Below are 26,724 nucleotides of genomic sequence, written 5' to 3'. Positions count from 1 at the left end.
AACAAAAGCTAGAACACGGAGGTCAAGAGGTTAAGGGTGTCCAATCATCAGTATCGTTCGTAAATGTTGATTTGTAATCATCACATGGCACTCGCTCACATCATCACATGGCGCACTTACTCGCTCACATCATCACATGGCGCACTCACATGTTACATCTCGACATACCAGCTGTCAATTGTTTTACAGCCAATTCATTGCGTGCTAATTGTGTTAATAGCTTATACCAAACGAGAATAACCCAGCACATGCTTTGTATGTACCGGGTTTGTAGTTTATGCCAAACAATAAATTAAGTGTATGCTACATGTATGTATTTGTATGGTGTATGCCCATCGAAGATAATGCAGATTATTCTAAAATGGCATCAGTGGTAATCGAAGAGAATGGCAATAAACTAATGAAGAAATAGGGGGAACAGCCCGGGGGGGGGGGTAACTTCCCAAATTTTAGGGTAGGGGTGTCCCGCTGAGACTTCCGAAATGTGACCCATTTTTATACCGGAACTCTGATAAGGTAGACCCATTTTGATACAAGATTTTTGAAAAAGTATACCCATTTGTATACGATACCAATGAGAAAGTGGACCCATTTCAATACAAGGAGTTTGATAAACTGGACCCATTTAAATACTAGAATTTGATAAAGTGGACACATTTCATACTAGAATTTTAATTTCTTTCATATCAATACAGTATACTTATTGAATTTGCAATTATATCTTTCCCGCTACTGAAATTTACTTTTTGATACCCATTTATATACAAGAATGACATTTATCATACCCATTTTGATACTGATACTTTCAAATCTATATGCATTTATATACAAGCAAATTTCTGATTTCAATACTCATATCTATACTTAGATGCTCAAAACCATACCCATATCTATAATTTTAGTCGAAAAACACACCCCATAAAATCGGCACACCCCTATATACCCGTATATAGGAAGTTACCCCCCCCCCCCCCTCGGGGGGAACTGTATGCTTGAAAGCGCTTGTTGCCAAATAAAAAAAACAACAAGTTTAGTGTAAGCTTGGTACGTACTCAATGAACCTACTCGATTTACTCGAAAGGCGTCACACGCTGTCATGATTGATAATCAAATCGATATATGTCAGATTAACCCATTTATGCCTGGTGGACTCTCCCATCCTTCAAAATTGGATCTATTTATTTCCAAAATTAGGGTTGTCTAGTATATTTATTTCTAAATTTAGAATATTTCTTAAAGAAATTCCTCCAAGCAAACAGCGCAGACCTTGACGAGACGCCAAGGCCCTTTTTCTAGACGCTAGGCATACATGGGTTAAGAAACCTGTTTTCGTGTATGTTTTTGTTGTTAAGATACTCAAAAGAAACCTTTTTTGCACACTTCAGTTTTTGAAGTATTTTCAAACATGGATTTAAACTTAAAAGATCTAAATCATGAATGGTCCGCAAGGTTTAAAATGTAACAATATATATTTTAAGCACGTTTTATTAACAATTATATTTACAAATACATAAACAATAACGACAACAAGCTAATTTGGCAATTAAGGCAAACAATATTCAATAGAGGATCATGTGAAAGTGACAGAGTATGCTTATTCTTACTGGACGCAAATGCAATTGATGGCCACAGTAAATACAACATATGCATTTACGGACAATTTGTAGAATTAACAACATGTAAATGGGACAGAAAACAACGATAAAAAATACTATAAAACAATGAGGACATCACAAATTAAGTACTATCACTAAAAGCAACCAGCCATATACCGGTATATATTTACTAGATTTGATTCCATTAAATAAAATAACTTTTAAGTATATTCGATGGGACATAAGACAATGCATTGATCTATCTGTGTTGAAAGATCTTTGAACAACAATAAAAACATTTACTATAAAAGAATTTGGACATCAACAAGTTAAGTTATCCAATCAAAAGCAATCAGTGATGTATATGTTTACTGAATTGGATTATATAAGATAAAATAAGTTTCCAATGTATTAGAACTGGTAATGGCAGGTGAAATTGTGTTGCCAGTGCATACATTATATGTGTGAACATTCAGTTAAAACTGTTTGAAAACCTGTTTAAAAACATTTTTAGTCTCAAACGTATTATCTTATACACATAAGCTCTGGCACAATATTAAAAGTGCTAAATATTTCTTATGCAATAAAATGTCCGCTTTATATTTACTGGTAAATATATTTGGAAAATACTTCATTCTAACATATAAAACATATCAACATCTGAAACAACAATATGCAACAAAACATTAATAGCTTAACAATAATATTTTGGAACTACAAATGTACATCATTCAGACATACATGAATGAAAAATAACAACATCTGAAATGACAATGTGAAAAAAAACACGTAGAGTTTAACAAATATATATTTGAAAAATGCACCTTTCTTACAACTAGTAAATATAGCAACATCTGAAATAACAATATATGAAACACAAAGATTTCTAGCCAAAACAATATATTTGGAAAAAACATCATTCTTAAATATGAAATATAAAAACGTATGAAACAACAATGTAAAACAAAACATTTATCAAAGGTTTTACAACATTTATTGGAGAAACTATATCTGTCCCAGACACTGAACACATAATGTTAGAGAGACCTAAAAGGTATACTGCACATTAAAATATTGCACAACAAGAGCTGTCAGAGGACAGCGCGCTCGACTATTCGAGTGCTTGACAGTATAACGTAAGCCATCATGGGGAAATTGTTCAAATTATTAAATAAGGTCAAGGTAATAGTTCAGGTATATTTTCCACAATCTATTGAACATTTGTAAAGACAAAAAACAAACAGTTGTCTGCTCTTGTTTATAGATTGGGGTCATGTTGGTAAAGAAGTTTGCAAAATATGAAAGCAATATGTCAAGGGACAATGAAAATATTTGAGGTGGTACGCAAACTTTAACATAGATTTATCAATAATATGCATATTGTTAGTGAAAAAAGGGCCATAATTCTTACAAAATGCTTGATACAGTTGTCTGCTCTTGTTTATAGGTTGGGGTCATGTTGGTAAAGAAGTATGCAAATATTAAAGCAATATATCAAGGGACAATGAAAATATTTGGGGTGGTACGCAAACTTTAACATTTGCACGCTAACGGGAACGGGAACGCTAACGCCGACGCCGGGGTGAGTAGGATAGCTCCACTATATATATTTCATATATAATAGTCGAGCTAAAAATGTATAAATAAATGACGGCAAACATTTGCTCGATTTCTTTATGCTAGAACATATTCAATACAAACATTATAAGACCAAAAACTATTTTAAATGTTTTTATAAGTTTGTAATTTTTACAAGATTATATATTACACAAATATATAATAAAGGTGATATTAAAAAACAAGAGGGCCAATTCCCTTTGGTCGCTCACCTGAGAAAAAAAGGAACTGAACTGTTCTGGGCAGCTTTGAGAAGCTTCAGTCACAATATACCACTATGCAATGTAACATGTAAAATAACAGACTTCTGGACCTTGCATAATCACTATGCAATGTAACATGTAAAATAACAGACTTCTGGGCCTTGCATAATTAGCAGAGGAGATTTTAAATAGTGTTGAGTATTTATACATATAGAGTTAACACATTTTCCCTAACAAATATGGGAAAAGACTGCCATACGATGCTACACAACAATTATTAAACCTCTAAACTTGCATTTCCACAGGTAAGAGATTTCCAAAATCTTTACTATAAACATACAATGGAATAAACATAGAATGGAATAAACATACAATGGAAACAAGTTACCAACAGTAGGGATACATTTGAGCCTATAAGAATGACTTACAGGGAAGATTTTCAAAGACAATTTCGTTTAAAAACCTATTTTAGCTCTAGTGACCTACTAATGCAACAGAAAAGAACCATTATAACATATTTTAAAGAGGGTCACCCAGGGATCATTCCTGTGTAGTTACATTTAAAATATCTGTCAAGGGGTTCAGGAGCAGAAGACATGAGAAGAACAAGAGATGTGTTTGTCAGAAACACAATACCCCCTATTGCGCCGCTTAGAAGCCATATGTTTGACCTTTGACCTTGAAGGATGACCTTGACCTTTCACCACTCAAAATGTGCAGCTCCATGAGATACACATGCATACCAAATATCAAGTTGCAATCTTCAACATTGCAATATGTAGTTATGACCAAGGTTAAAGTTTGGACGCCGCTTTGAATCCCAATATTTGACCTTTGGCCTTGAAGGATGACCTTGACTTTTCACCACTCAAAATGTGCAGCTCCATGAGATACACATGCATGCCAAATATCAAGTTGCTATCTTCAATATTGCAAAAGTTATTCATTATTGCAAAAGTTAAACCAAGGTTAAAGTTTTCTATAGAATGACAGACAAACAGGCCAAAAACAACATACCCCCAATCATTCGATGCGGGGGCCTAAAAACTAATGCATGCATTTCAGGTACAGATGGATGACGGACATCAAGGTATCCTAAAAGCTCTCATGCGCACTATATGCTCAGGTGAGCTATAATATGCTGTAATAAAGAACATCATCAAATTCTAATGTACAGACTTTGTCATACTCTTAATTATAATCGCATTGTACCACTTAGCGACCTAATTTAATCTTACTTTTTTAACTAGAATGTTTCTAAATTCGCTCCATGAACATGATTGGCTGGCTCAGATATCACAGGAAATGAACGTCTAAAGATCGTCCGTACATGTAGATACTAGCACACAAAATTGGTAAAAAGAATCAGAAATATTTTTTCTTTTTTACTGCAATTGCTTTAACGATTAAGCCGCGTAACCAACATTTGTTTGCAACCTGTAGGTAACTAATGAATGTAATTGTTCATTATTTCATTACAAAATGTTTCTCTGTCAGACGGTTATGTTATTTTTTTTATTCAAAATGACTAAATTTTTACCCAGCATACAGAATTTTAGCACACAATACTCTTTTGAAACCAGGAAATACAACAATATAAAATACAAACAATGATAAAATCACATAAAACATTAACAACTGGAAAAATTCATGATTTTTTTTTAATTAAGATGTAAACTAAGAATCAAAGCATATAATGTTCAGATGAACATGTTTTGGACATGTCAATGAAAAAATGTGTTATGTAATATAATAGATATAAGATAGATATAGATACATGTATAAGGCATTGAGTGAGAGCTGAAACACGTAATTCAAGTTCTTAAAATACAGTAAGTTAATTTGCACCAACCAATTTTGATTACTAATGAACACACATCTGTATAATATGGCATGAATACTATGGCTGAGGTATTCAGATACAAATACATTCATTAAGCATACATACAAGGTACATACCGGTACATGTACATCTTGTTTGATAAAGGATGCAGCGGCTAAACTGATCAATGCCCCTTTCATAAAGCTGAAGTAATGTTACTAAGGATAAAATTCTCTTAAGAAAGACTAAAAAAATATTGAGTATGCATTTAATAAAATAAAATATATTGTGTTTGAATTTGTTTCACCAAGACAACCAAAATTACAGGATTTTCCCAGGAGGGTTAATTGGCAATACAATCCAGAACAATGTGACTCTTTGACAACCATGGACAACTATAGCCTGGGAAAACAGTCAGGAAATTAAAACAACACAAATGAAATTCTGCAAAATCTTTACCGCTATCCATACACAACTAACAACACAGATAAGGGCCACAGAAAGCAGCATTTTAAGTTTGTTTCAGACAGCATTTCTTTGGATTACAAAAAAGCTATTTTATCATTTTCTTCTATAGGGAAGCTAACCCATCTAGGCCATGACATTACATTTACATTCAGCTATATTAAAAATTATTTCTCCACAGTCTTATTGGTTAACATCAGTCCACATTTTCAAAATTTAAACCAAACTTGTTCATTTGCAACAGTTAAGACACTGAAAATGTACTTCAGTCATCATTTTCGATGTCAAAGCACACACGTTCACCATGTGACATCACATTCGACCCCCTGGACTGGTTGAACCCAATCGAGACACAGGCGGGAGTGCTGACAGACTGGTTGTACTGCTTGTCCTTAAGACTCAGAAGGGTTTCTATTTCTTCCAGGCCAGAAGCTGTAAAAAAGGTGGAAATTACCATAACTGAGTGTTAACATGAACATGACTCCTTTTGGGGACTAATTAGTTTTAGAAACGGCATTCAGTATAATAAAATTATGCCTAATATCAAAGTATTGTAGTAACAAGAGCTGTCAGAAGACAGCGCGCTCGACTTTTCGAGTGCTTGACAGTATAACGTAAGCCATCATGGGGAAATTGTTCAAATTCAAAAAGGTCAGAGTAATATAGTATTATTCTAACTGGAAGAGGACCATAATTAAAACATATTGATTGCTTATGTTTTTAAGAAGTGGTACATTATAGACATTCTGAGTTCAGCTCTATTTTAAACAATCTAATGAACATTTGTAAAGACATAAAACAAACTAATAAGATTATATTTCAAGTTTGATAGCAATAGCTTGGGTGGGATGGTTAGACGGTCTTTCAAAAATAAAATAATAAAAATAAATATTTGTTGTTTTTTTACCATGTTTCAAAAAAAAAAATCTGTTTGTGTGGGGGGTGGAGAGGGGGAATAATGTGGGGATGTGGTCACTTATTACATGATATTGCAAAAATAAGAAAAAAAAGGAAAAAAAATGTCGGGGTGGGGATTCTTGGGTGGGGCGTTGAGGATGGTTTGGGTGGAGTCCATTTTTGTATGTCAGGTAAGTGTTGTTTTGTCAAAGTATTAATCAAATCTGATCCTAAATAAAGAAGTTATTTGACCTTGAGATTCAAGGTCATTCAAAGGTCAAGGTCAAATTCAACTTGCCAGGTACAGTACCCTCATGATAGTGAGAAAGTATTTGAAGTTTGAAAGCAATAGCCTTGATACTTTAGAAGTAAAGTGCATCTAAACACAAAATTTAACAAAATATTCAAAGTTGCTTAGATGTAAAAGGGCAATAATTCCGTAAAAATGGCAACCAAATTTATGCAACTTGTCCTGTACAGTCCCCTTATGATAGTAAGTGAGTGTTCCAAGTCTGAAAGCAATAGGTGTGATACTTTAGGAGTAAAATGGACCAAAACACAAAACTTTACCAAATTTTCAATTTTCTACATGTAAGTATAAAAGGGCACATAATTCTATCAAAATGCTAGTCAGAGTTACATAACTTTGCATGCACAGTCCCCTTATGATAGTTAGTATGTGTTGCAAGTATGAAAGCAATAGCTTTGATACTTTAGGAATAAAGTGGACCCAAACACAAAACTGCATGTTAGACATAATATAAGACTTCAGACTTGCTTGGTCAAACTACAAATTTCCATGATTATCTAAGTGACTGTTACACCCACCATTTACATCTTCATGTTCCTCTAACGGACAATGATCCTTGCCTAGAGCCTGACGTTCAGTGCCGACCACAGAGCTATGGGTTGAGAGCTGGGCCAGTGTACGGCGCAGGTCACCATTTCTACAGTGCACTTTGGGACTTGAGCCTTGATGGGTGCTCAGGGATGTATCCGCCTCAGTCTCCTATTAAGAAACATTAAAGTGGTTCTTGATTTCCGGTTAGGTTACATTGCACTATGTGTAACCTGATCTAGTTTCATTATAGAGGTGGACGGTTTATTTTCCGGATGAATAAACCCACCTTGGAAAGGTATTAGCTAATAGATAGCAGGTAACGTATTTATGACATTTAAAAATTACATCTTCATGTGTTTTCTTTGTGTATGCATGTATAACCATCCAGGGTCTGTCATTCAGGTTTGTTTTACAATATTACTTTAGTGGGCCACAATATAGTACTTTAGTGGGCCAACGAAATAGCAATGTGAGGAAGCCTTCAGTGTCTGGTGGCACTGTTGACCTAGAGTGTCCATATACATAAATCCAACATCTAAGACATTTTCATTACTGTAAAAAGGGCTACCCAATGGAACAAAATTTTCTAAAGGTAAATTTCCCGTAAAAAAATAAAAACCGCTCAATCAGGCTTTGAATTCAAATAAATGAACAAAAAGGTAAACCAAATAGAACTTCCCTTAATTGAATCTACTCATATGCAGCCATTTTCTCAATAGACAAATCATGGCCAAGTAAGTGTTGCGTAAAGGTGCTACTTTACCACACTGACCTGGGCGCGCTCACTTAGAGCATACAGTTTGTTGGTGATGTCTCGACCCAGTATGGTGTTCAGGATGGTGGCAAGGTAGGGCTCCTTCAACAGAAGGTACTCCAGGGACTGTCTGGACCAGTACACAAACTGACATGTGCACACAGCGTACACTGATACCTGGAAGAAATTAGTCTCCCTCTGGAAAAACTGGGCATAATGCATGTGCGTAAAGTGTTGTCCCACATTAGCCTGTGCAGTCCACACAGGCTAATCAGGGACCACACTTTCCGCTTTTATGACATTTTTCGTTTAAATGAAGTCTCTTCTTAGCAAAAATCCAATTAAGGCGGAAAGTATTGTCCCTGATTAGCCTGTGCGGACTGCACAGGCTAATCTGGGACGACTGAGTCCACACAGGCTAATCAGGGACAACTCTTAACGCACATGCATTATGCCCAGTTTTCTCAGAACATGACTCAATTAGTCTCGCTCTGGGAAAATGGAGCTTAATGCTTGTGCATAAAGTGTCGTCCAAGGACTGCACATGCTAATCAGGGACAACACTTTCCATTTAAATTGCAATTTTCATTTAAAGGAAGTGTCCATTAAACAAAAAGCCATTCAAGGCCGAAAGTGTTGTCCCTGTGCGAACAGGCTCATCTGGGACAACACTTTACACACATGCATTAAGCACGGCCAAAATTCAAACCTGGAACTTTTCATCTCCGGTGACACTGCTCTCAAACTCTGGTGAGTCTATGAACTCAAACGGCTGTACAAGATGGAGAAGATTCTGGTGGCTGTACACGTTCATTCTAAAATATGGACAAATGACTTCAAATGACTTCAAAATAGTGCCCTGATAAGCTAAAAAAAACCAGCACCAATGCAACTTTTAGTTAACTGTACATTACAAGACCTTTCAGAGGATAGAGCTCTTTACTTGTAGTTGTTGGAGTTTCTGACATTTTTTTACAGAAAAAGTTAGGACCAATTCAACAAAGTTAGTTTTCATTTATTTATATGCCCATTTAAAGACACATTTTTATCGTAAACATTTGACATGAAATTCATTGAAGGGACTTGTTCACAGATTGGTTAAAAACATAAAATAACACTGAAGCAAGCCAAATAACACTCCTAACTAAGTGAAATCTGTACAATAATTAAGTGTGGTTAACATTTTTCATTGATAATTTCAAAATAATGTATATTACTTATATAGAATTTAATAAACATATGCACTTTTGCTTGCTTAATTAAATATTTTAGCCTGTTTCAAACATTATTTATTATAAGTAAATATATGAAATGACATTTTTCAAAAATGCAAAAATCTGTGAGCAAGTGTCTTTAAGCAAGGCTATGAAAACATCCAACACACGCACGTTCCAGATAGGAGAATTCCTAGCCTGTCAGTCTTGGTTAGCCCCTGTATGGCGTAGGCATCTCCATCGTACAGCCGAGATACAACGCAGAAATTCTTGTCCGTAAGCCTTTTGAACAATCGCCTGCAAAGAAGCAAGTGGGATCAGGGCCTGTGTTCACAGAATGAAAATAGTATTGATGCTCTTCAATGTGGGATCTTATTTGACATTTGCCACCTTTGATTACATCATTCTTCATTAACAACAATTTGTTGATGACTTTAGCCACATTGGCATCCTGAATACACAAAACTCTTAAAGTTGCAATATCAACAACCAGAAAGTGAGGGTCTCGGTGGTGTTGTGGATATGGTGTCCGCCTAACAATCTAGAGGTCACAGGTTTGATCCAAACTGTGGGAGCGTTTTTTAGACTTCCCCCATAGACTCCCATAGACTCCAAGTACTGGTTATAGTACCAGGAAACATACTCGAGAGCGTTTCAAATAAACCTTGGTCTTTCTATGCAATTGAGCTTAAATAAATAGGTTTAAACTAAAGTGGGGTTATAAAAAGGCCCTGTGCAAAAAGGGCGTTTCACATTTGCACAATATTTTCGCCAGCTGACTCACCTTGAGACATTCATGGGTTCAAAGACCGCAGTGTATAGCTCTTCCATGTCTTCCTCAAACTTGATGGGCTTCAGGTGGTACATCAACATGAACGTCTGTACAACGTTCACTAGCATAAATGCAAAGTTCCACGAGAAGAAGTCAGGAGCGCATAGGATCACCCACGACCAGACTGACAGCAACATGAAACCTGAGTTGAATTCATGCAATTTTGTTACTATTGACCAATTGATAAACAAAGTAGTTAAAAATTGTGAGAAAATTGTTTTGTTATGTTTTTCAGAAACATAAAAGTTGTTACAAGAAGTATCACACAGGTGTCCACTTATAATAGTAAAATTAATATAATACTAGTAATAAAAAAGATGTGTTTGTGAAACACTATGTGCCCCCCATATCTTTGACCTTGAATGATGACCTTGACCTTTCACCACTCAAAATGTGCAGCTCCATGAGATACACATGCATGCCAAATATCAAGTTGCTATCTTCAATATTGCAAAAGTTATGGCCAGTGTTAAAGTTTGACCCAAACAAACCAACAAACAATCCAACACACAGACAGGGCAAAACAATATGTCCCCCAGTATAGACTACAATACTTATAAATAAGGTTTATTTACACGTTTAAAAAAACAACAAAAACATTTTTCAGAAAATAATCTGGTTTAGTAGCCAGAATTGGGTAACCGACTTTCTTAAAAACAATTTAGAATTCAAAATATGAATTGGTTGTGACTGGTTCTAGTCTAAACGAGAATCTCAATAATATGATGCCTTGCTTTTTAATGATAAAAAAAACTGTTACAATGTATATATTAATTAATTAGTTAATTCGTGGTTATGTAAATTAGCGAGAACAACGTGATAAGAAAAAAATGAGCATATGAAAATATATGTACATCCATTTAGAAACCAAAGTTTGTCACCATGGAAACTGTCCAATATATAACTTGATAACTTACCGAACACAAACTGGCTGTGCAATGCAAGAAGGCCGTATTTAACATTCGGACACAGAAGTCCAACGAACAGCACTCCATTGGCAATCTATAATGTTAAGGTTTGTGTTAAATTAAAGAGGTCAAAACGAGTTGATCCATTGAAGAACTTTCAAAGTTCAGACAGGTATTAAAATAAAAAGGCTCTGTATTATTTCTATATGAATTATTTATTTATAATACACTTTTCTTGTTACATGTACTTCAACAAAAATACCATGGCAAAAACATAGATAAATACACATATGTTCTTCTTTGGAAAAGAAATATGTTATGTTTTTTTTAAATATTAGATGAAATATTTTTTATTAAAATAAAATTAATATTTAACTTATTACTTTGCCAAACCACTTAGACAGAGTTCCAAAAAAAGGACTAGGTTTACTCTTTGAAGTTGTCTCAAATTCATTACAATAAGGCTTTCAAAACAATCTTGATAAACACTTTATCACTCTGGAGAAAAGTTAAAATGGCTACATGCAACCAGTATAAAATCAAAACCGTTTTATGCTGTTTGCTTTCATCAGTGCCTTAGGGTAGGAAATAAAGTCTTTAAAACTTCAGAATCTAGAAAGAAAGGTCTTAAATCAAATTATGTTTTCTAAGGGACTACAAATCACAGGTGGAAGTAACGTACCCTGGATAGTATATGGGCCCAGGAGCCTAATATATTGAAATAAATATATAAAATCATGTTTAATAAGAGAAAAATTGACAAATTGCCACGAAAAAAAATCCACACCCTCTGATATTGGAATCATAATTATGATTCCAATATCAGAGAGTGGGGATTTTTTTTTCATGGCTCTTTGTCAATTTTTCTCTCATTAAACATGATTTTATATATTTATTTGAATATACATGTATTGGGCTCCTATGCCCATACACTATCCAGGTTACGTTACTTCCACCTGTGCTACAAACATGTCAAAGTGTGTATCTGAGTGGTAAAGGGTTAAATTAAATACTATTATTGGTACCTGAAATAATACATGGTGTGGCGGTTTCCAGCTGGAGCATCCCAGGGCTATGGTAGGCCAAGATGTGGAAATCAGAGAATCATTTGCAAAATGGGCATCCTCCACAACTGGTGCCGTTATGTTTAGCATTGCTGCATATAGGTTCCTACCCAAACCAGTTTAGTGGATGACCATAGTTAGTCCATGTCTGGTATTTCTATTGTTTTCCGCTAATGGTAGTATATTGGAGAATTAAGTTATAAAAATAAAATTGATCATTAAATATGGTGAAAAATAATAAGCATTCAATATTCACAATAGCCTTGGTATATCACATATGAATTGAATGGTGAATCAAACAAGAGATGTGTTTGTCAAAAACACAATGCCCCCTACTGCGCCACTTTGATACAAGTTGTTTTTTTTCTTTGACCTTGAAGGATGACCTTGACCTTTCACCTCTCAAAATGTGCAGCTCCATGAGATACACATGCATGTCAAATATCAAGTTGCTATGTGAAGGGACATAGAAGTTATGAGTAGGGCTGTCATGATTCACCGGTATATAGGTATATCGCGGTGCATGTCGTTAAAAAAATCGCACCGCGGTAAGGCGTTGCCGCACTGGTTTTTTTAATATTATTATATTAGCACAGATATAAATACCTTACATAATTATTTTGATATAGATATCGTTTTGAAAAATGTAGAAGCGATTCAAAAGGGCTAAATAAAAAATCCGTTAATATCCAGGTCAAGCAAGCGCTTCCACTTGTAGATGTTTAACTTTCACTTTTAAAATACGGCGATGTATGGGTCCGCACCTTTTTTGGAATTAGGGACAGATTTCCTTTGCAAATAAGTTCATAATTATCCAAAAGATGTTTATTCTATTTCTTATTTTCTTTCTTTAGTATATCGATCGTTCAAAGCATGGCACTTCCGAATCATGTTATCTTAAGATTCTGAATAAGTCGAGGAAGAGTCAGAACGCTACGGATTTTCAATACTGGGCCCACTGACTCCGCATTTTGAACATGCCCTTGAAGCGTTCGATTTACACAGATCGTAGTCACAGCTATTGTAAACAACATGGCGGACATTTTAGAAAAAGACGCGAACAATAACAATGACTACTTCTATCAAGTTTATTACAGTTTCTTTTACAGTTTCTAGTCATACTATGATACCAGTGTTTTCTGATTATTGAGTTTAATAAAGTTTGTAAAACTTGTTATTCTGCTGTTTTCTTCACAGATACATATTCTGTAAAATATTGCGGTACGTACCGCGATACAGTGTTGCCGTACCACGATATACCGCAGTACGCTCACGGCGTATCATGACAGCCCTAGTTATGAGTATTTTTCGAAACCTAAACGCGAAACCTTAACGCAAAGTGTGACAGAAAGATGGACGGACGGACAAATGGTCCGATCACTATATGCCCTCCTTTGGGGGCATAAAAAAGTCAAAGGGCACATTAAGATAGTTAATGACATGTACTGTAATCTGCAATGCATTAATGATTAAGAGTGTGGAGTAGAAGTTCTGTCATCTTTAATTCAGCTCATGTCTTTCACTTGAAATGTTTGTATGCAGTAATTTGGCATTAATAAAAAAGATGTCACAAAATTAGTGACATGACACGTGAATATATCACGCTAACAAGTCAAAATTAATGTCATTTATCATTCGTTCTAACGACAAAAAACTTATCACAAACAGTTATATCCGAAAATAAACTGTCCGAAATATATTAGGAATGATATAATAAATCATGCATGTGAATCAAAACGTTTTGGTCGGTTTTATCAAAAATAAATTGTAAAAAATTGTCTGAAATACCTATTATATTCTGATATAATGTCATTGAAAACAGACAGACGCCAACATGAAAAGACAACATTTTACTTCGTCTCAGCACTCAGGATCGTCAGACGATTTATTGCATAAATCTATTTTACGGTTAGATTACACTTATTCCAAGTCCCATAAGGCCACATTATAAAACTGCCAACTTTCATAACATTTTTTTACCTTTCCTATCGATAAAATGTGCGAGCCTGTAATCTGTTCAAATATTAATCTGTCGTCTTCCAATAATTGCAAAAGATATACCTTTTCGCAATTTCTAAGAAAATAAAATTTGCCCATATGCAAACACCTTCGCAAAAATTTGGTCAGTGAGATTTCCACATAAGCACAGTACTTCAATAAAAGCGTCCCAAACGTTCATCTTGGCACGTTTCGGCCACGAACTCAGGTGCGGCAACGTGCTACGCCCACCTCTTTCGGTAATGAAATCAGGGTATTCCGCATTGGTGAAAACGTGGCAACTCCCGTCAGGAGGGACTTGCTGTCGAGAGCCGGATGAAAAAAACAGAACTTCTATGATATTCTTCAGTTTGTCGTCACATTACTTCGCAGAAACCTACACGTGCGGATGCTCCGACTCTATGGTGAACAAACAGTCGGCGATGACCGGGTGCACTTTGCGCTGGGGGATGTCCTTCTTATTGCCGACAACGACGATGCTGATCGGCGGAACGCATTTCTACTTTGGCGTCATGCCTCAAGCGGATGTACTTGAAGTCAACGGCGGCGAATACGAGGACGAACGCATCGGCGCGCCGAATGTTCGTTTTCATGACCACGTTAAGCGCGTCACTTCGGTGACTATTAAAGCGACTTAAAGACGTGTTGCTGACTTTCCGTCAACTGTTGCTCCGTCGCCTTTAAATGGATAATTACTTGATGAATCTTAATTTTCGAAGGTTTAATGCTACACAACGACTCAAAATTGCTAGCAAATACTGTTTTGGACTTGTTTCAAACTCAACAATCATTTTATTATTTCGGTGTGTGTGTTACTATAAAATGTCACCAAAATGTACTGCCAAAGCGTCCTATCCTCAAGGATGAATGATTTTATCGTGAGCTTGCTCAGACTGTAATAAAATGATCACAAGTACAATTTTAAATCAAAATCTTTACAAATAACTGTGATATTCAAGTTTCTAAAGAGTGTCGTTGTAAAAGTCTCCAAGTGTAGTAGATCATAATTGTCAGGGAAATTAAGAGAAATAATATACATTATTATAATTACGTAATATAGAAATAACATACAATTAGTTTAACTAATATACTCACATGGTTTAGTATTGCAAAAAGCTTAGTATTGTCTAGCAGATGAGGTAACAATTTCATGGATAACATATTGACTTTTACGAAAACTTTTATTTCGAAATTTAAGCAATACTATAGATTGGATAGCACCTATCGAAGAAGTGGAAATTACGTACCGGTAATTGTAAACACTTCTCTAAAACGCAACGGCAAATATTCTTTATAACGTTTAAATGTACAGACCTATACGTTTGATCGGTTGAACAAAATAAAATTACTAATTTCTTTCCTTTCGTCCACCAAAAAATGTGATGATCGTGTTTTTTAAACTGACAGTAAATTACAATTGTCATAATGAAATGTTTCACCGTATAATCGGATCAATACCAATATAAAACAATTTTAACGCGCAATTCAATATAAACAAAATTTGTATTATGGTTGCGATTGAATATCAATTTTAATCCGTTTGTTGCCAAAGGAACACTAAAAAATATTTTAGCAGTTTTATCTTCCCTTATTCCTGCGTAAACAAATGAACAAATGAACGCTCCGTCAATATAAAGATACGCTTTGATGTTTAGACGAATAGTTATCAAAATAACACATTATATAAGTTAAGTATTCAGCATATATTAATCATGGCTGGCAATTAATATAACTAGTATACATATTAGCGACGGATAAAAAAAACGCAAAGTCTATTACTTATTACGCCGTCGACGAAAATTTGCATTACGTCATATACGTCAACAATTATAACGTCGGCGTCATTAGCAACGCTGCAGTTTCCAAACATGCAAAAGAGATGACACGCTGAAATGAAAAAAATAATTACAAAACTTAACAATAACGAGCGCGCGTTCACACGAGCCACCGTGCTGCTTATTCAAGAAGATGGAAAAATCGAAGTAACGTCAGGTTACGAGGTATGACACAAATATAGTAGATATTAATTAACAAATATATTATGCATGTGATTTAAGGGAACCAGGTTTAAAAATACCGGATAATCCTGTCTAACTGCGGGTATAGATTTTCTATTGAATATGTCTATTATTCAAAACGTTTTGTAACATATGGGTACCTTTTAAGCCGTCATAATAGCAGTACAAGAACTGAATCTATACTGATGGCATTTGCTGTATGTGATTTCTTTTCACTTTATTAGGCGTACACAAAGAAGAACGGATGTATTTATAGACACTTTCTCAATGAATACCAAATAAGATGCTATATTGAACCAATGATGACCGACACAATAAACAGGGAGCGAAAATGTATGCAAATCAAAGGGCAGATGTAGCAACCAACGTAGGGGAAACTGAAGAGAACCGCGAGGATGTTGATGAAGAAGAGGAAGAAAATGAAACTAATGATCCAGACGACGAGCATGAGAATGAAAATGAAGACAACGAAAAAATGGACACATCATTCGACAATGACAACAACGGAAATATGGAGTTTGTATATGCTGAAGATGAGGAAAACACTCATGATGTGAGTGAAAGGGAGAAACTAAACGAACACCATTTTACTGACGAAGAACACATCTGCGGGGATGAAGAAATTGAAATTGAAGAGAAGTGAAGGAACGAGTTCATAAGACTTCAAATGGAGCAGATCGAAAGAAATATTAAGGCTAAGAAATGCTTGAAAATATGAAGAGAATGAAGATGCAGAAAAGAAAATGAAGGATGAAATAAAGACTGGAGAGCAAAACCAAGATACATTATTCGCAGATGCGGAACAAGAGTATATTAATGTCTTTGGAGATGACAAAATTGATCCCGACGATGAAATATTGACTTCTACCTGGCCTGACGAATGGGACGATTTAGAGATGTCGGCAGAGAGAACCGTCAGTAATAGACGCGGAAAGAGGACGCACAGAAAATATAAAGAACGACAAAACGGAAGGAAGGGAAGAAGATGAACAAAATTGGGTGATAATTACTTTTTTATGTTAGAATCGTGTTTGGTATATACTTTGCTTGAAGATCAAAGGTATTGATTTACGCTGCCTTTTTCTAATTATTCTGCAAGACAAGTAAGCTTTAAGACAATTATTTGAAATGTGTGGTAGGCAATAGTATGCTCAAAAGTTCTACATAAAATAAAGTATGTGGCGTGATTGTATACTCATATATTCACACTTCTTAAAAAGCGCGGTTAAGGGCGAGGCACTTTTTTTTTACCAAAGGAGATTCCAGTCACACATTAATTGCTGTATGAAATGAACACTGTCTATTTAATTCTGTATATATAACTACATTAAGATCGACTCAATAGAATTGCTCATATTTCCAATAGATTACATTAATACCATGTGCAATAGTCTTTAAAACTTTTTATTCGAAAATACAAATCGTTATACTTTATTTTCCTTATTTGCATGTTACTTTAAAGCCATTCAAGTTGATTTAATGTCAATAGTCTTTTTAAGTGAATATTGTTGTTTATCATACGTCTACGTCTACGTTACTCCCGAGCAATCAATTCTGACTATAACTTGAGGCGCAGTCAAGAAAACTGTGTTAAAAATAAGATATAAGTGCAGGTTAAAGGGGCCTTTTCACAGATTTTGGCATTTTTTTAACTTATTCATTAAATGCTTTATATTGTTAAATGTAAACATTGGATCATAAAAGCTCCAGTAAAAAATCAAGAAAAAAAAATAAAAAAAGGAAAAGAACATTGCCCGGAGCAGGTTTCGAACCAGTGACCCCTGGTGTCCTGCCAGAGTCCTGAAGTAAAAACGCTTTAGCCTACTGAGCTATTTCGCCGGGTACACACACTTGACGTATTTTATACATTATATAAGCAATCTTCGTAGTTTCACAAAATTTAACGACAAAAACAGAACTCTCCAAATTATTCAATCGTTTCGCGTTGCAACGCTTTATAATTTTTAGGTTTTAAAATCGTCAAAAGATGCATATAATGGCTATTTTAGAGCATGGTTAATGTTCAGTATTACTGTTTCCTCACAAATATCATAACTAAAACGAAAACTTACGAATCTGAAACAACTTTTTTCAATTTTGTCAATTTACCAAAGCCTGAAAAGATCCCTTTTAAAGATCAAAGATCAAAGTCTTCATGATTAAAAACATAGTAAGGTGGCTAGAATGTAACTGTCGCCAGCCTATCTTTGAAGATATCTAGGCTGGGAATGGACTTGACCTGGCACGGGAGGCTATTCCAATGCCTTAGGGTTCTGGGGAAGAAGGAGTTTATGTGGTACTGGGTACGGGAATGAGGGATCAGGATGTTCAAGTTACGGGTAGGGGTGAGGTGGTCATGGTCAACGTAAACAAGGCTATACTGAATTGTTTAAAGTAAGATGAGGGCGTTTTGGAGTCTGCGGCTTTCTAGGGTGGGCCAACTAAGATCATTTAACATATTAGTTATGCTATTTTAGAATATATAGTTGTTACAAACATATCTAGCCGCAGCTATTTCGAACTTTCTATATTGTAATTAAGATATTTCTGCCAAGGGTGCCAAAATACAGAGCAGTATTCTAGTTTGGGTCTAACATATGTGAAGTAGGCTGTGGTTTTTATTTTCTTATTTGAGTTTTGATGTTTCTATTTATGAATCTGAGAGAGTTCTTTGCCTTTGAGGTTATCTTTTTAACGTTATGGGTCCAGTTTAAATCTTTTGAGATAGTTACTCCAAGGTATTTAGCAGTTTCAGCAGATTTTAGGGTTTTATCATGTTGGGTATATTCGAAGATGGTGGGTTTCTTTTTACGTGTGATCCTTGGCACCTCACACTTGTCCGGGTTGAGCTCCATTGCCCAGTCCCGATCCCAGCCTTCAAGTCTCTGTAAGTCCTCTTGTAGTCGGTTTGCGTCTGTCTGTCCCTTAATTGTTAAGTAGACTATTGTGTCATCCGCAAATAACCTTGTCTTACTTTTGACAGCTTCTGGCAGGTCATTGATATATGTCAGAAACAGACAGGGTCCGACAACAGAACCCTGAGGGACACCGGATAACACGGGCAATTTGTCAGAAATTTGACCTTCAACCGCAACCCTTTGGCTGCGGTTGCCCAGGAATGACCTAATCTATGTGGTGACACGACAGTCAATCCCCATGTGATGTAACTTGTGTATTCGATTGCGATGGTCGATTTTGTCGAAGGCCTTCGAAATATCCGTCACAATGACGTCAGTCTGTTGTCCACTGTCTAGGCTGTCAAGGGCTTCCTGGGAAAAAAACTCAGCAGCTGAGTTTCGCAACTACGTTTAGTCCGGAAACCATGTTGAAAGGGACTGAGGATATCATTCTGAAAGAAAGTCATCATGTTTGAGACAATTATATGCTCCATAAGTTTAGAAGAGGTGCAAGTGAGGGATATCGGTCTGTAGTTGCTAGCTTTAGATTTATGACCATTTTTTACGATGCTGCAAAGCAGCTCGTCTAAGTTATCATACCATGAAAAAATTCTTAACAACGGCGACCTAAGTAAAAGACCGAGCCAGTCCGATTGAGATAGCTCGATTTTTCTAATCGGCATACCTCGCTGATAATTGTTGATAAAGGTATAGGAAGCTCAGCTATAAATAGGACAGCATATTATGGGAAAAAGTTTTAATAATAGTTTGAAAACGTCAATTTATAATCAGTTATATTCAATCCATTATATGTTTATAGATCAATGAAACAACTATGTATTTTCTGTATTGTATTTGATATTTGCCGTGATTCAGTAAATAAATTGCGAATTAAAACGTGTATAATTAACTTTTAACGCGATCATGAGTGTAAAGAAAACGAATTATTTCGAACCTGCCATTTGTAAACGTTGTAGCGACTATGGTACATAAACAGCATAATAAACGTATGACGTCTGTGAAACTCGCTATTATGCGTGCTTTCTCATTTTGCATATTTAATAAACTTTTCAAACAGAAATTACAGAGCCACATCAGTGCAGTGCACATACTATGTTTGATAATTCACACCACCACCACCACCACCACCACCTCTGACATGACATCTGGCAGTTATGTCTTGCAATACAGAGAGTTTTTGATGGTCAATTGTCAAAATTCTGGCAGACGACTAACTTGGTCGGAAGTTCTTAAAGTTTACGCATGCGAAATTAATTTCCTTCTATATTACATATAAAATAGTTGATGTTCGATATCAAGTTTTACCATGATCAAGCAATGACCCATTATATCATCATACATCATTGGAAAGATAAATGCATACTCTTTTAAAAAAAAAATGCATGCCATCAAATTCTATGTCTTGTAACTCAAAATATTTACCTTAGAATAGGCACACCAGTTTCGACACATGTGGAGGCGACCATTTTTACTCAAATAGTATGACCTACTTTCAAAGCCGGGAACCATCAACAGAAAAAGTAGAGCACAAAAATGGCTCTTTTTCTTATTGCTTACAAATATACCTTCAAATAAATACCAAAACGTACCATTTGCATTCTATTTTACAAATCATAGGCAGCATTCACTGAACAATGTGTGGTATATATCAAATTGACTGCATGTAACCCTGTAAACAGGAGTTCTGGTTTGGGGTTATGTGACCTTTAAGAGAACCCAATCCCTTCAAATTTGAATTTAAGCACTTTTCCCACAGGTAAATTCTGTTTTGAGAAAGATCACAAAGTTCCGGTACAATGACACACAGATTTATTCTTAAAAGTTGCCATTGAAAGCGTCATGCGTAACAGCGTTTCGCGTCAAGAATTAAGGTAGAAAAGCCAAACTTGGTTACATCATACATGCAGCACTTAGACTCCATACAAGTCATCACTTTCGATTCTAATGGGCAAAGTTGATGTTACAGATGACTGAATAAGTGAAAAAATCATCAATGGCAATATTTGTGCATCAAAGCAGGTTTTGAACAGGTTTCGAACAAAGTTTTTTAGGGGGGTGGGGGCACATTTTAGGTAAAATCCATGTAGAAGCAGCATTTCTGATGTCATTTGACCCAACAAAAGCGCTTGCTGGCATGGAAAAACAACACACTTGAATTCCTGACTCAAAAAAAAGTCGTCGTCAGACATAAGCTTTAAGTCTTTTGCCACACCTGGACCTATGATTCCTAGGCTCGAGTTCCATCTCGGACAGGCTCCGGAAAGTGTCAGTCTGGCCCGGGTGCTCAATTTCGTGTAATCTGAGAAGATAAAACACCAAATTTTCCTAATTTTGGGGACAAAAGTGTTCCAAGATATCAAAGAAATCATTTTACAATAGATTTAATTGAAAATAACGGTGTACTAACCTACAAAGACACCGATCCTCTCGACACGACTGGGCGAGTGTTGAGGGCTGTCTCCGAATCAGGCATGAATGCTGTACAGTTTTTGATGGCCTGTCACTTCAGCCGGACCTGTAAACCAATTGACATGACGCCTTATCTATGATCGCTCCGCCCACTAGAATTGATCCACCAATCAGCGATCGATTAATCGGGCGCACTCGTTAGCAACGACCTGTCCGCCATTTTCTAGACAAGCTACATGTTTAGGTTCACTTTTATTCCAACGAGTTTCTTTTGTTTTTCTTTAAAAAAAACGATTGAAAATGGTTAAACGGTGTCAATGGGGATTATGTAACTCGGTCAATCGATATTCTGAAAGATTAGTTGGTGACATTTAATTTATATCGTTTCCAAAGCCGAAAAGAGATCTTGAGAAGTGTAAGAGATGTATAAATACATGCGGTCGTCACCACGAACAACTGAACGTCAACACTGTCAAAGACAATTATAATATATTTTTATCGGATATACTAGCAGATGTAAATAGTTTAGGTTATCGATCTGATTATCACATAATAGTTCACTTTTTTTAAATAGTTTTATCAGTTTCTAGGTCAGAAGCGAGGTTCATCTGCATTACTTAAAGAGAATTAAAACCCAGCATGAAGCCTAATTCATGCTGTGTTTTATTACTCTGATAGTAATGCACTTAATTGACATCATACAATTTATTTGAAGGTGACATGTGATATATTATCTTATTAACGGTATCTACACATTTGCACTAATGTGGTGTCACCAATAAACGCTTTTAATCCACACTAGGTGCTCGAATGCCTCGATCTCATTTTTAAACGAGTTTCGTTTATTTTGTTCGGATTAAAAAAACGGAAATGAAATATGGCAAAAACGGTGTAAAAAGCGTTAATGCAACTCTGACATTTGGTATCCAGAAAGATAAGTTAGATGAATTAAATGTATACCATTTCCAACGCGGCAATGCGATCTTGACAAGAGCGAGTGGAAGCTTCAAGAATTACCGAGATGCCCTTTATAGAACATTAATTTATTTCAAAAACTTGAAATGTCATATAAGCAATAACTAAGCATTATTAAGTATGTATTATGTCAAGTGTGCATGTAAAATAATTGAGAATTTGGGAACCCAATTCGTGTAACTTTACGAAATCCCCGTTAAAAATCGCGTTTCTGTGTGTGTCAGAAACAAGTGAAAACCATTTTGTTATTATTTTAATAAAGACGTATCGATAAATGCTATTGTAAAAGAGTTATTATTACTGATATTAGTTAACCAATTATGCGGTAACTTCGGGGAAGTCGGTACCTGCGCGAGCGTCTGATATTGGTAGCCTTATTAATTTATAATAGCCTGACCGTATTCCATTTCGTACAACGCTAATTTTATATCAGACAATGTCCAAACTTACTGTGTTGTTTTTGCGCTTTAAATTATAGTGATTGATAAATGTCCCATCAGCAATGTTTAATATGATTAATATCACTTTTATACGCAATAACATGTGGGATTGAGGTACCCACCCGGCGTCAGAAAGCGCGTAAAACTTCACCGAATTCCCAGTTATAAAGCGCTATTTTGTGTCAAATACACGGGTAGGGGGGAATGTTTCGGTAATAATTTTGTTAATAACACGGGTAAATACCTGTAAAGTGTTAATTTATTGCAAATACCACCATTACACTTAATAACGGGTTCGATTTCGGTAAGCGCGCAAGCGTTTGAGAGCGTGTTTAATATACCGATTTACCCGTTATAAATAGCTGATGTTTTCTTTAATCGTTTATTTTTTGCATTTGCAGAATAACTTAATGGCATCAACCCCTTTACAAGTGTAATATGGTGTTAAACAAGTCCATAAAATCATCCGGAATATCGCGTAAATCTATATGCAGTCTATAGGCAAAGAAGCCATTTTGGTGTTAGCTTGTCTAGGTTTTCTTTCCGCTGAGCCACGTGATTAAGTGGGCGGAGCGATCACTGATAAGGCGTCTAGTCAATTGGACGACAGTTCAGGCAGAGCTATAGACCCATTTCGACACCGCCTACAAATGCACGCTTAGGTTTACGCATAATAATAGTGATAATGAGGTCACTGAAATACAGATTCCCTGGTGTTTTTCATGCGGGGTCTATATCAACAACATTCCTCCAGAAAAGAAAGCATAATATTATTATCATTTTTGTGTTTTCAGCTGAATTCTTGATTTTGCTTGAACTCAGCAAGATATCCAAACAGGAAAAATAAGGCAATGTAGTGTTATTCTGAGTAGAATTGCCTGACGGGGTTGAAGTAGTTGCAATAATCCAACTCCCAGCTATTGACCCTCCGGGTCCTGGGAGCTGTACGTATGTACTCATAAAAGCTCAGAGCATTAAAGAAGAACTAGGGGTTGAAGGCGAAGGATATGACGGATTATATGGGTTTTAACGCCAGACTGATTGGTATGGCTTCTTCTGGATGAACCAAATACCTTAGTTATGTGCTAGCTGCCCTGATTTATGGCATTTTCACAGGAAATAGGGATGATTTGGTAATGAAGTTGTCCAAAAAGATATAACATCCATGTGATGGTCAGTTTATCCAATTACTGTCTTATTTGTGAACATAGGCCTGTGGTAATGGTTATGGATTGTTAACTGTAATACAATCTGTTCTGCATTAAAAATGGATTATGGAGAGGAACAATCAGGGTCCAAAGCTTTATAGAGTATCAAAGCATTATCTCACATCAACCAGTAATCTAAGAAGTCAAAGACTTAGTGTTAAATAGTTTGATCTAGGAATTAATGACATTTATTTTTAAGTTTTATTGGGAATGAATAGCACAATTTTAGTAAAAATGGTACAAAGCTGACCAATGTTCATATAATCCGTTGCAGAATAAATATCCTAAATGAAGAAGGAGCATTTATGACAATTTTTTTAAATGAAATCGTTAAGAATAGTGGCAAAGCTTGTTATTCAATTGCAAGTAAATATTTCTGGAATATTGCTCAATAATAATCCAGTTTTTCAGTTTGATATTTAGAATTTGCTGCCAATTGATTGATTGGTCTGTCATATATTTATTGGCAATATAGCGACTACTTCCACTGTCTGGAATGTTTTAACCAGTCTGTTGGAGTAAAAGCAGCTTCTGATTGGCTGATTTTAAAATCAGTTTGGCTTATAACAGAAGCTGATTTGCAGGAGTGGCTTTCTCAGACAGGCCAGGGTTTTGGCAGTGATTGCACACTTCTCAACAGGCTTTTTCCTAGCCTATCTACTGGTCTGTGTAATGAACTCATAACCATAATTGTAAAAAAAATCCCAATTTACTTGTTTTTCCCATTTTTTAAACGAAAAAGTTTCTAATGATTATTATATTTAATTTCTATTACACATTTTATAACAATGTGTATACATATAAACTATATGATTGTTTTCATCTCATTTGAATTATCATAAAGAGTTATATTAAATTAGTTTTTCTCAAATCAGTGGACCTATTGCGTAAACAATTATCAATCCCAAAATTACTGGTTTTCCCAAAATGACCAGGAAAAGGCCTGCTCAAGTAGGCGACCATTTTTCAATACCAACTACTGGCATGATTGTGATTTGGGTTGGTTATCACCATACTTAAAAAGACAGTATCAGCTGACTAATTTGCCCCCCCTTTCTAAAACCCAGATGCCCTCACCAATATTGAGTAAAAAATAAAATATATGTTGGGTAAAAAATAAATACTTGTCCGATAAAATTCAATATGTCAATAAAAAAATAAAATATTTGTCCGTAAAAAATAAATTTAGTGGCTGATATTGCATGGTAAAAGTAATAACAAAACTTTTCGGAATGTAATAAGGTGCAGAAGGACATCAGACACTTCTACATGCACACACACATACAGAGTAAAATCTAGCCATTAATCTAGCTGCCCAATGAAACTCTTGATTTTGTATCATATGGCCTGTATATTTTATCTTGATGCAAAGATTTGCGAATTTCCTACGCAGAGCTCTATCAAATAACAACTTCTAACAAGTGAAATATAGGCTGTTGCATGACAATAATTAAGTGCCCCCTTTTGCAACTACAAAGGCTTGGTGTACATATACATGCACATTTCTATCAAAGATATTTTGAATCCTGATTGGTGTATACAAATTGCATAGATGTTATGTATTTTGCTCCCTTAAATATCAACTGAGCCTAGTTCTACAGCATATGCTCATCAGGGACGACATTTTCCACCTACATTGGATGTTTGCTTAGAAGAAACTTACCTTAAAGGGGCCTTTTCACAGATTTTGGCATATTTTGAAGTTTGTCATTAAATGCTCTATATTGATAAATGTAAACATTGCATCTTAAAAGCTCCAGTAAAAAATCAAGAATAAAATTTAAAAAAAGGAAAAAAAAGTAGCCGGTACCAGGGCTCGAACCAGTGACCCCGGGAGTCCTGGAATTAGTCTGAAGTAAAAACGCATTAGCCCTCACGGCTATTCCGCCAGGTAAACAAAGTTTAAGTATTTTATACCTTATATAAGCAATCTTTGTAGTTTCGTAAATTTAAACGACAACAACAGAACTCTCCAAATTATTCAATCGTTTCACGTTGCAACGCTTTATAATTTTTAGGTTTTCAAATCGTCAAAAGATACATATAATGGCAATATTGGACTATGGTAAATGTTCAGTAATACTGTTTCCTCACAAATATCATAACTAAAACGAAAATTTGCGAATCTGAAACAGCTTTTTTCAATTTTGTCAATTTACCAAACCGTGAAAAGATCCCTTTAAACAAAAATAACAACAAACAAACCGAATGTGTTGTCTCGGATTAGCCTGTGAGCACTGCACAGTACTGGCACAACACTTTACATAAATGTATTAAGCCTTGTTTTACCAGAGTGGAGCTCAATTGTATTGGTAAAATCATTTGTATACCCACCCAAGATAGCATCTGATAAAAAATAGCATACAAGCCTTTTATCCAGCCCTACATATCTGATAATTGTGGTTGTTTATGTATCATGACTGCTTAAATGGCCGCAAAATGACACCTTAACATGCAAGCTGAATAGGAAACAGTGGCTTGTAGGTAAGCAGGGTCAGTAACCATTGTTGAACTGCTTTCAACATCTCAGCATTTCATTAATACCT

The 26,724-nt window shown here is 35.5% G+C and overlaps 2 protein-coding genes across 4 annotated transcripts; one reads left to right on the top strand and one right to left on the bottom strand.

The window, feature by feature from the left end:
* Positions 1-1,469: 1,469 nt before the first annotated feature.
* Positions 1,470-14,132, bottom strand: LOC127853538 (popeye domain-containing protein 3-like). 2 transcript variants are annotated; one of them, XM_052388093.1, is made up of 9 exons: positions 14,001-14,132; positions 12,174-12,382; positions 11,158-11,242; positions 10,193-10,382; positions 9,583-9,705; positions 8,904-9,009; positions 8,204-8,371; positions 7,428-7,608; positions 1,470-6,134 (listed from the first exon to the last, which is right to left on the bottom strand). In XM_052388093.1, the coding sequence occupies exons 2-9, from the start codon at positions 12,300-12,302 to the stop codon at positions 5,968-5,970; spliced, it is 1,149 nt and encodes a 382-aa protein (XP_052244053.1). In that variant the 5' UTR covers positions 12,303-12,382; positions 14,001-14,132; the 3' UTR covers positions 1,470-5,967. The 2 variants fall into 2 exon arrangements, with proteins under 2 accessions (XP_052244053.1, XP_052244054.1); XM_052388094.1 differs by having other exon boundaries at positions 8,213-8,371.
* A 1,930-nt stretch (positions 14,133-16,062) lies between these two features.
* On the top strand, positions 16,063-20,128 carry LOC127853519 (serine/threonine-protein kinase rio2-like). 2 transcript variants are annotated; one of them, XR_008036651.1, is made up of 3 exons: positions 16,063-16,210; positions 16,453-17,227; positions 19,212-20,128. XR_008036651.1 is itself a non-coding variant. In XM_052388075.1 (2 exons), exon 2 carries the CDS (start codon positions 16,560-16,562, stop codon positions 16,869-16,871), a length of 312 nt encoding a protein of 103 aa, XP_052244035.1. In that variant the 5' UTR covers positions 16,063-16,210; positions 16,453-16,559; the 3' UTR covers positions 16,872-17,299. The 2 variants fall into 2 exon arrangements, 1 of the variants encoding a protein (XP_052244035.1); XM_052388075.1 differs by lacking the exon at positions 19,212-20,128 and having other exon boundaries at positions 16,453-17,299.
* The last annotated feature ends 6,596 nt before the right edge of the window (positions 20,129-26,724 follow it).

The sequence above is a fragment of the Dreissena polymorpha genome, chromosome 12, assembly GCF_020536995.1.
Source record: "Dreissena polymorpha isolate Duluth1 chromosome 12, UMN_Dpol_1.0, whole genome shotgun sequence".
Classification (NCBI taxonomy): domain Eukaryota; kingdom Metazoa; phylum Mollusca; class Bivalvia; order Myida; family Dreissenidae; genus Dreissena; species Dreissena polymorpha.
Note: the sequence above shows the minus strand (reverse complement) of the source record. Positions and strands in the feature narration are given on the sequence as shown.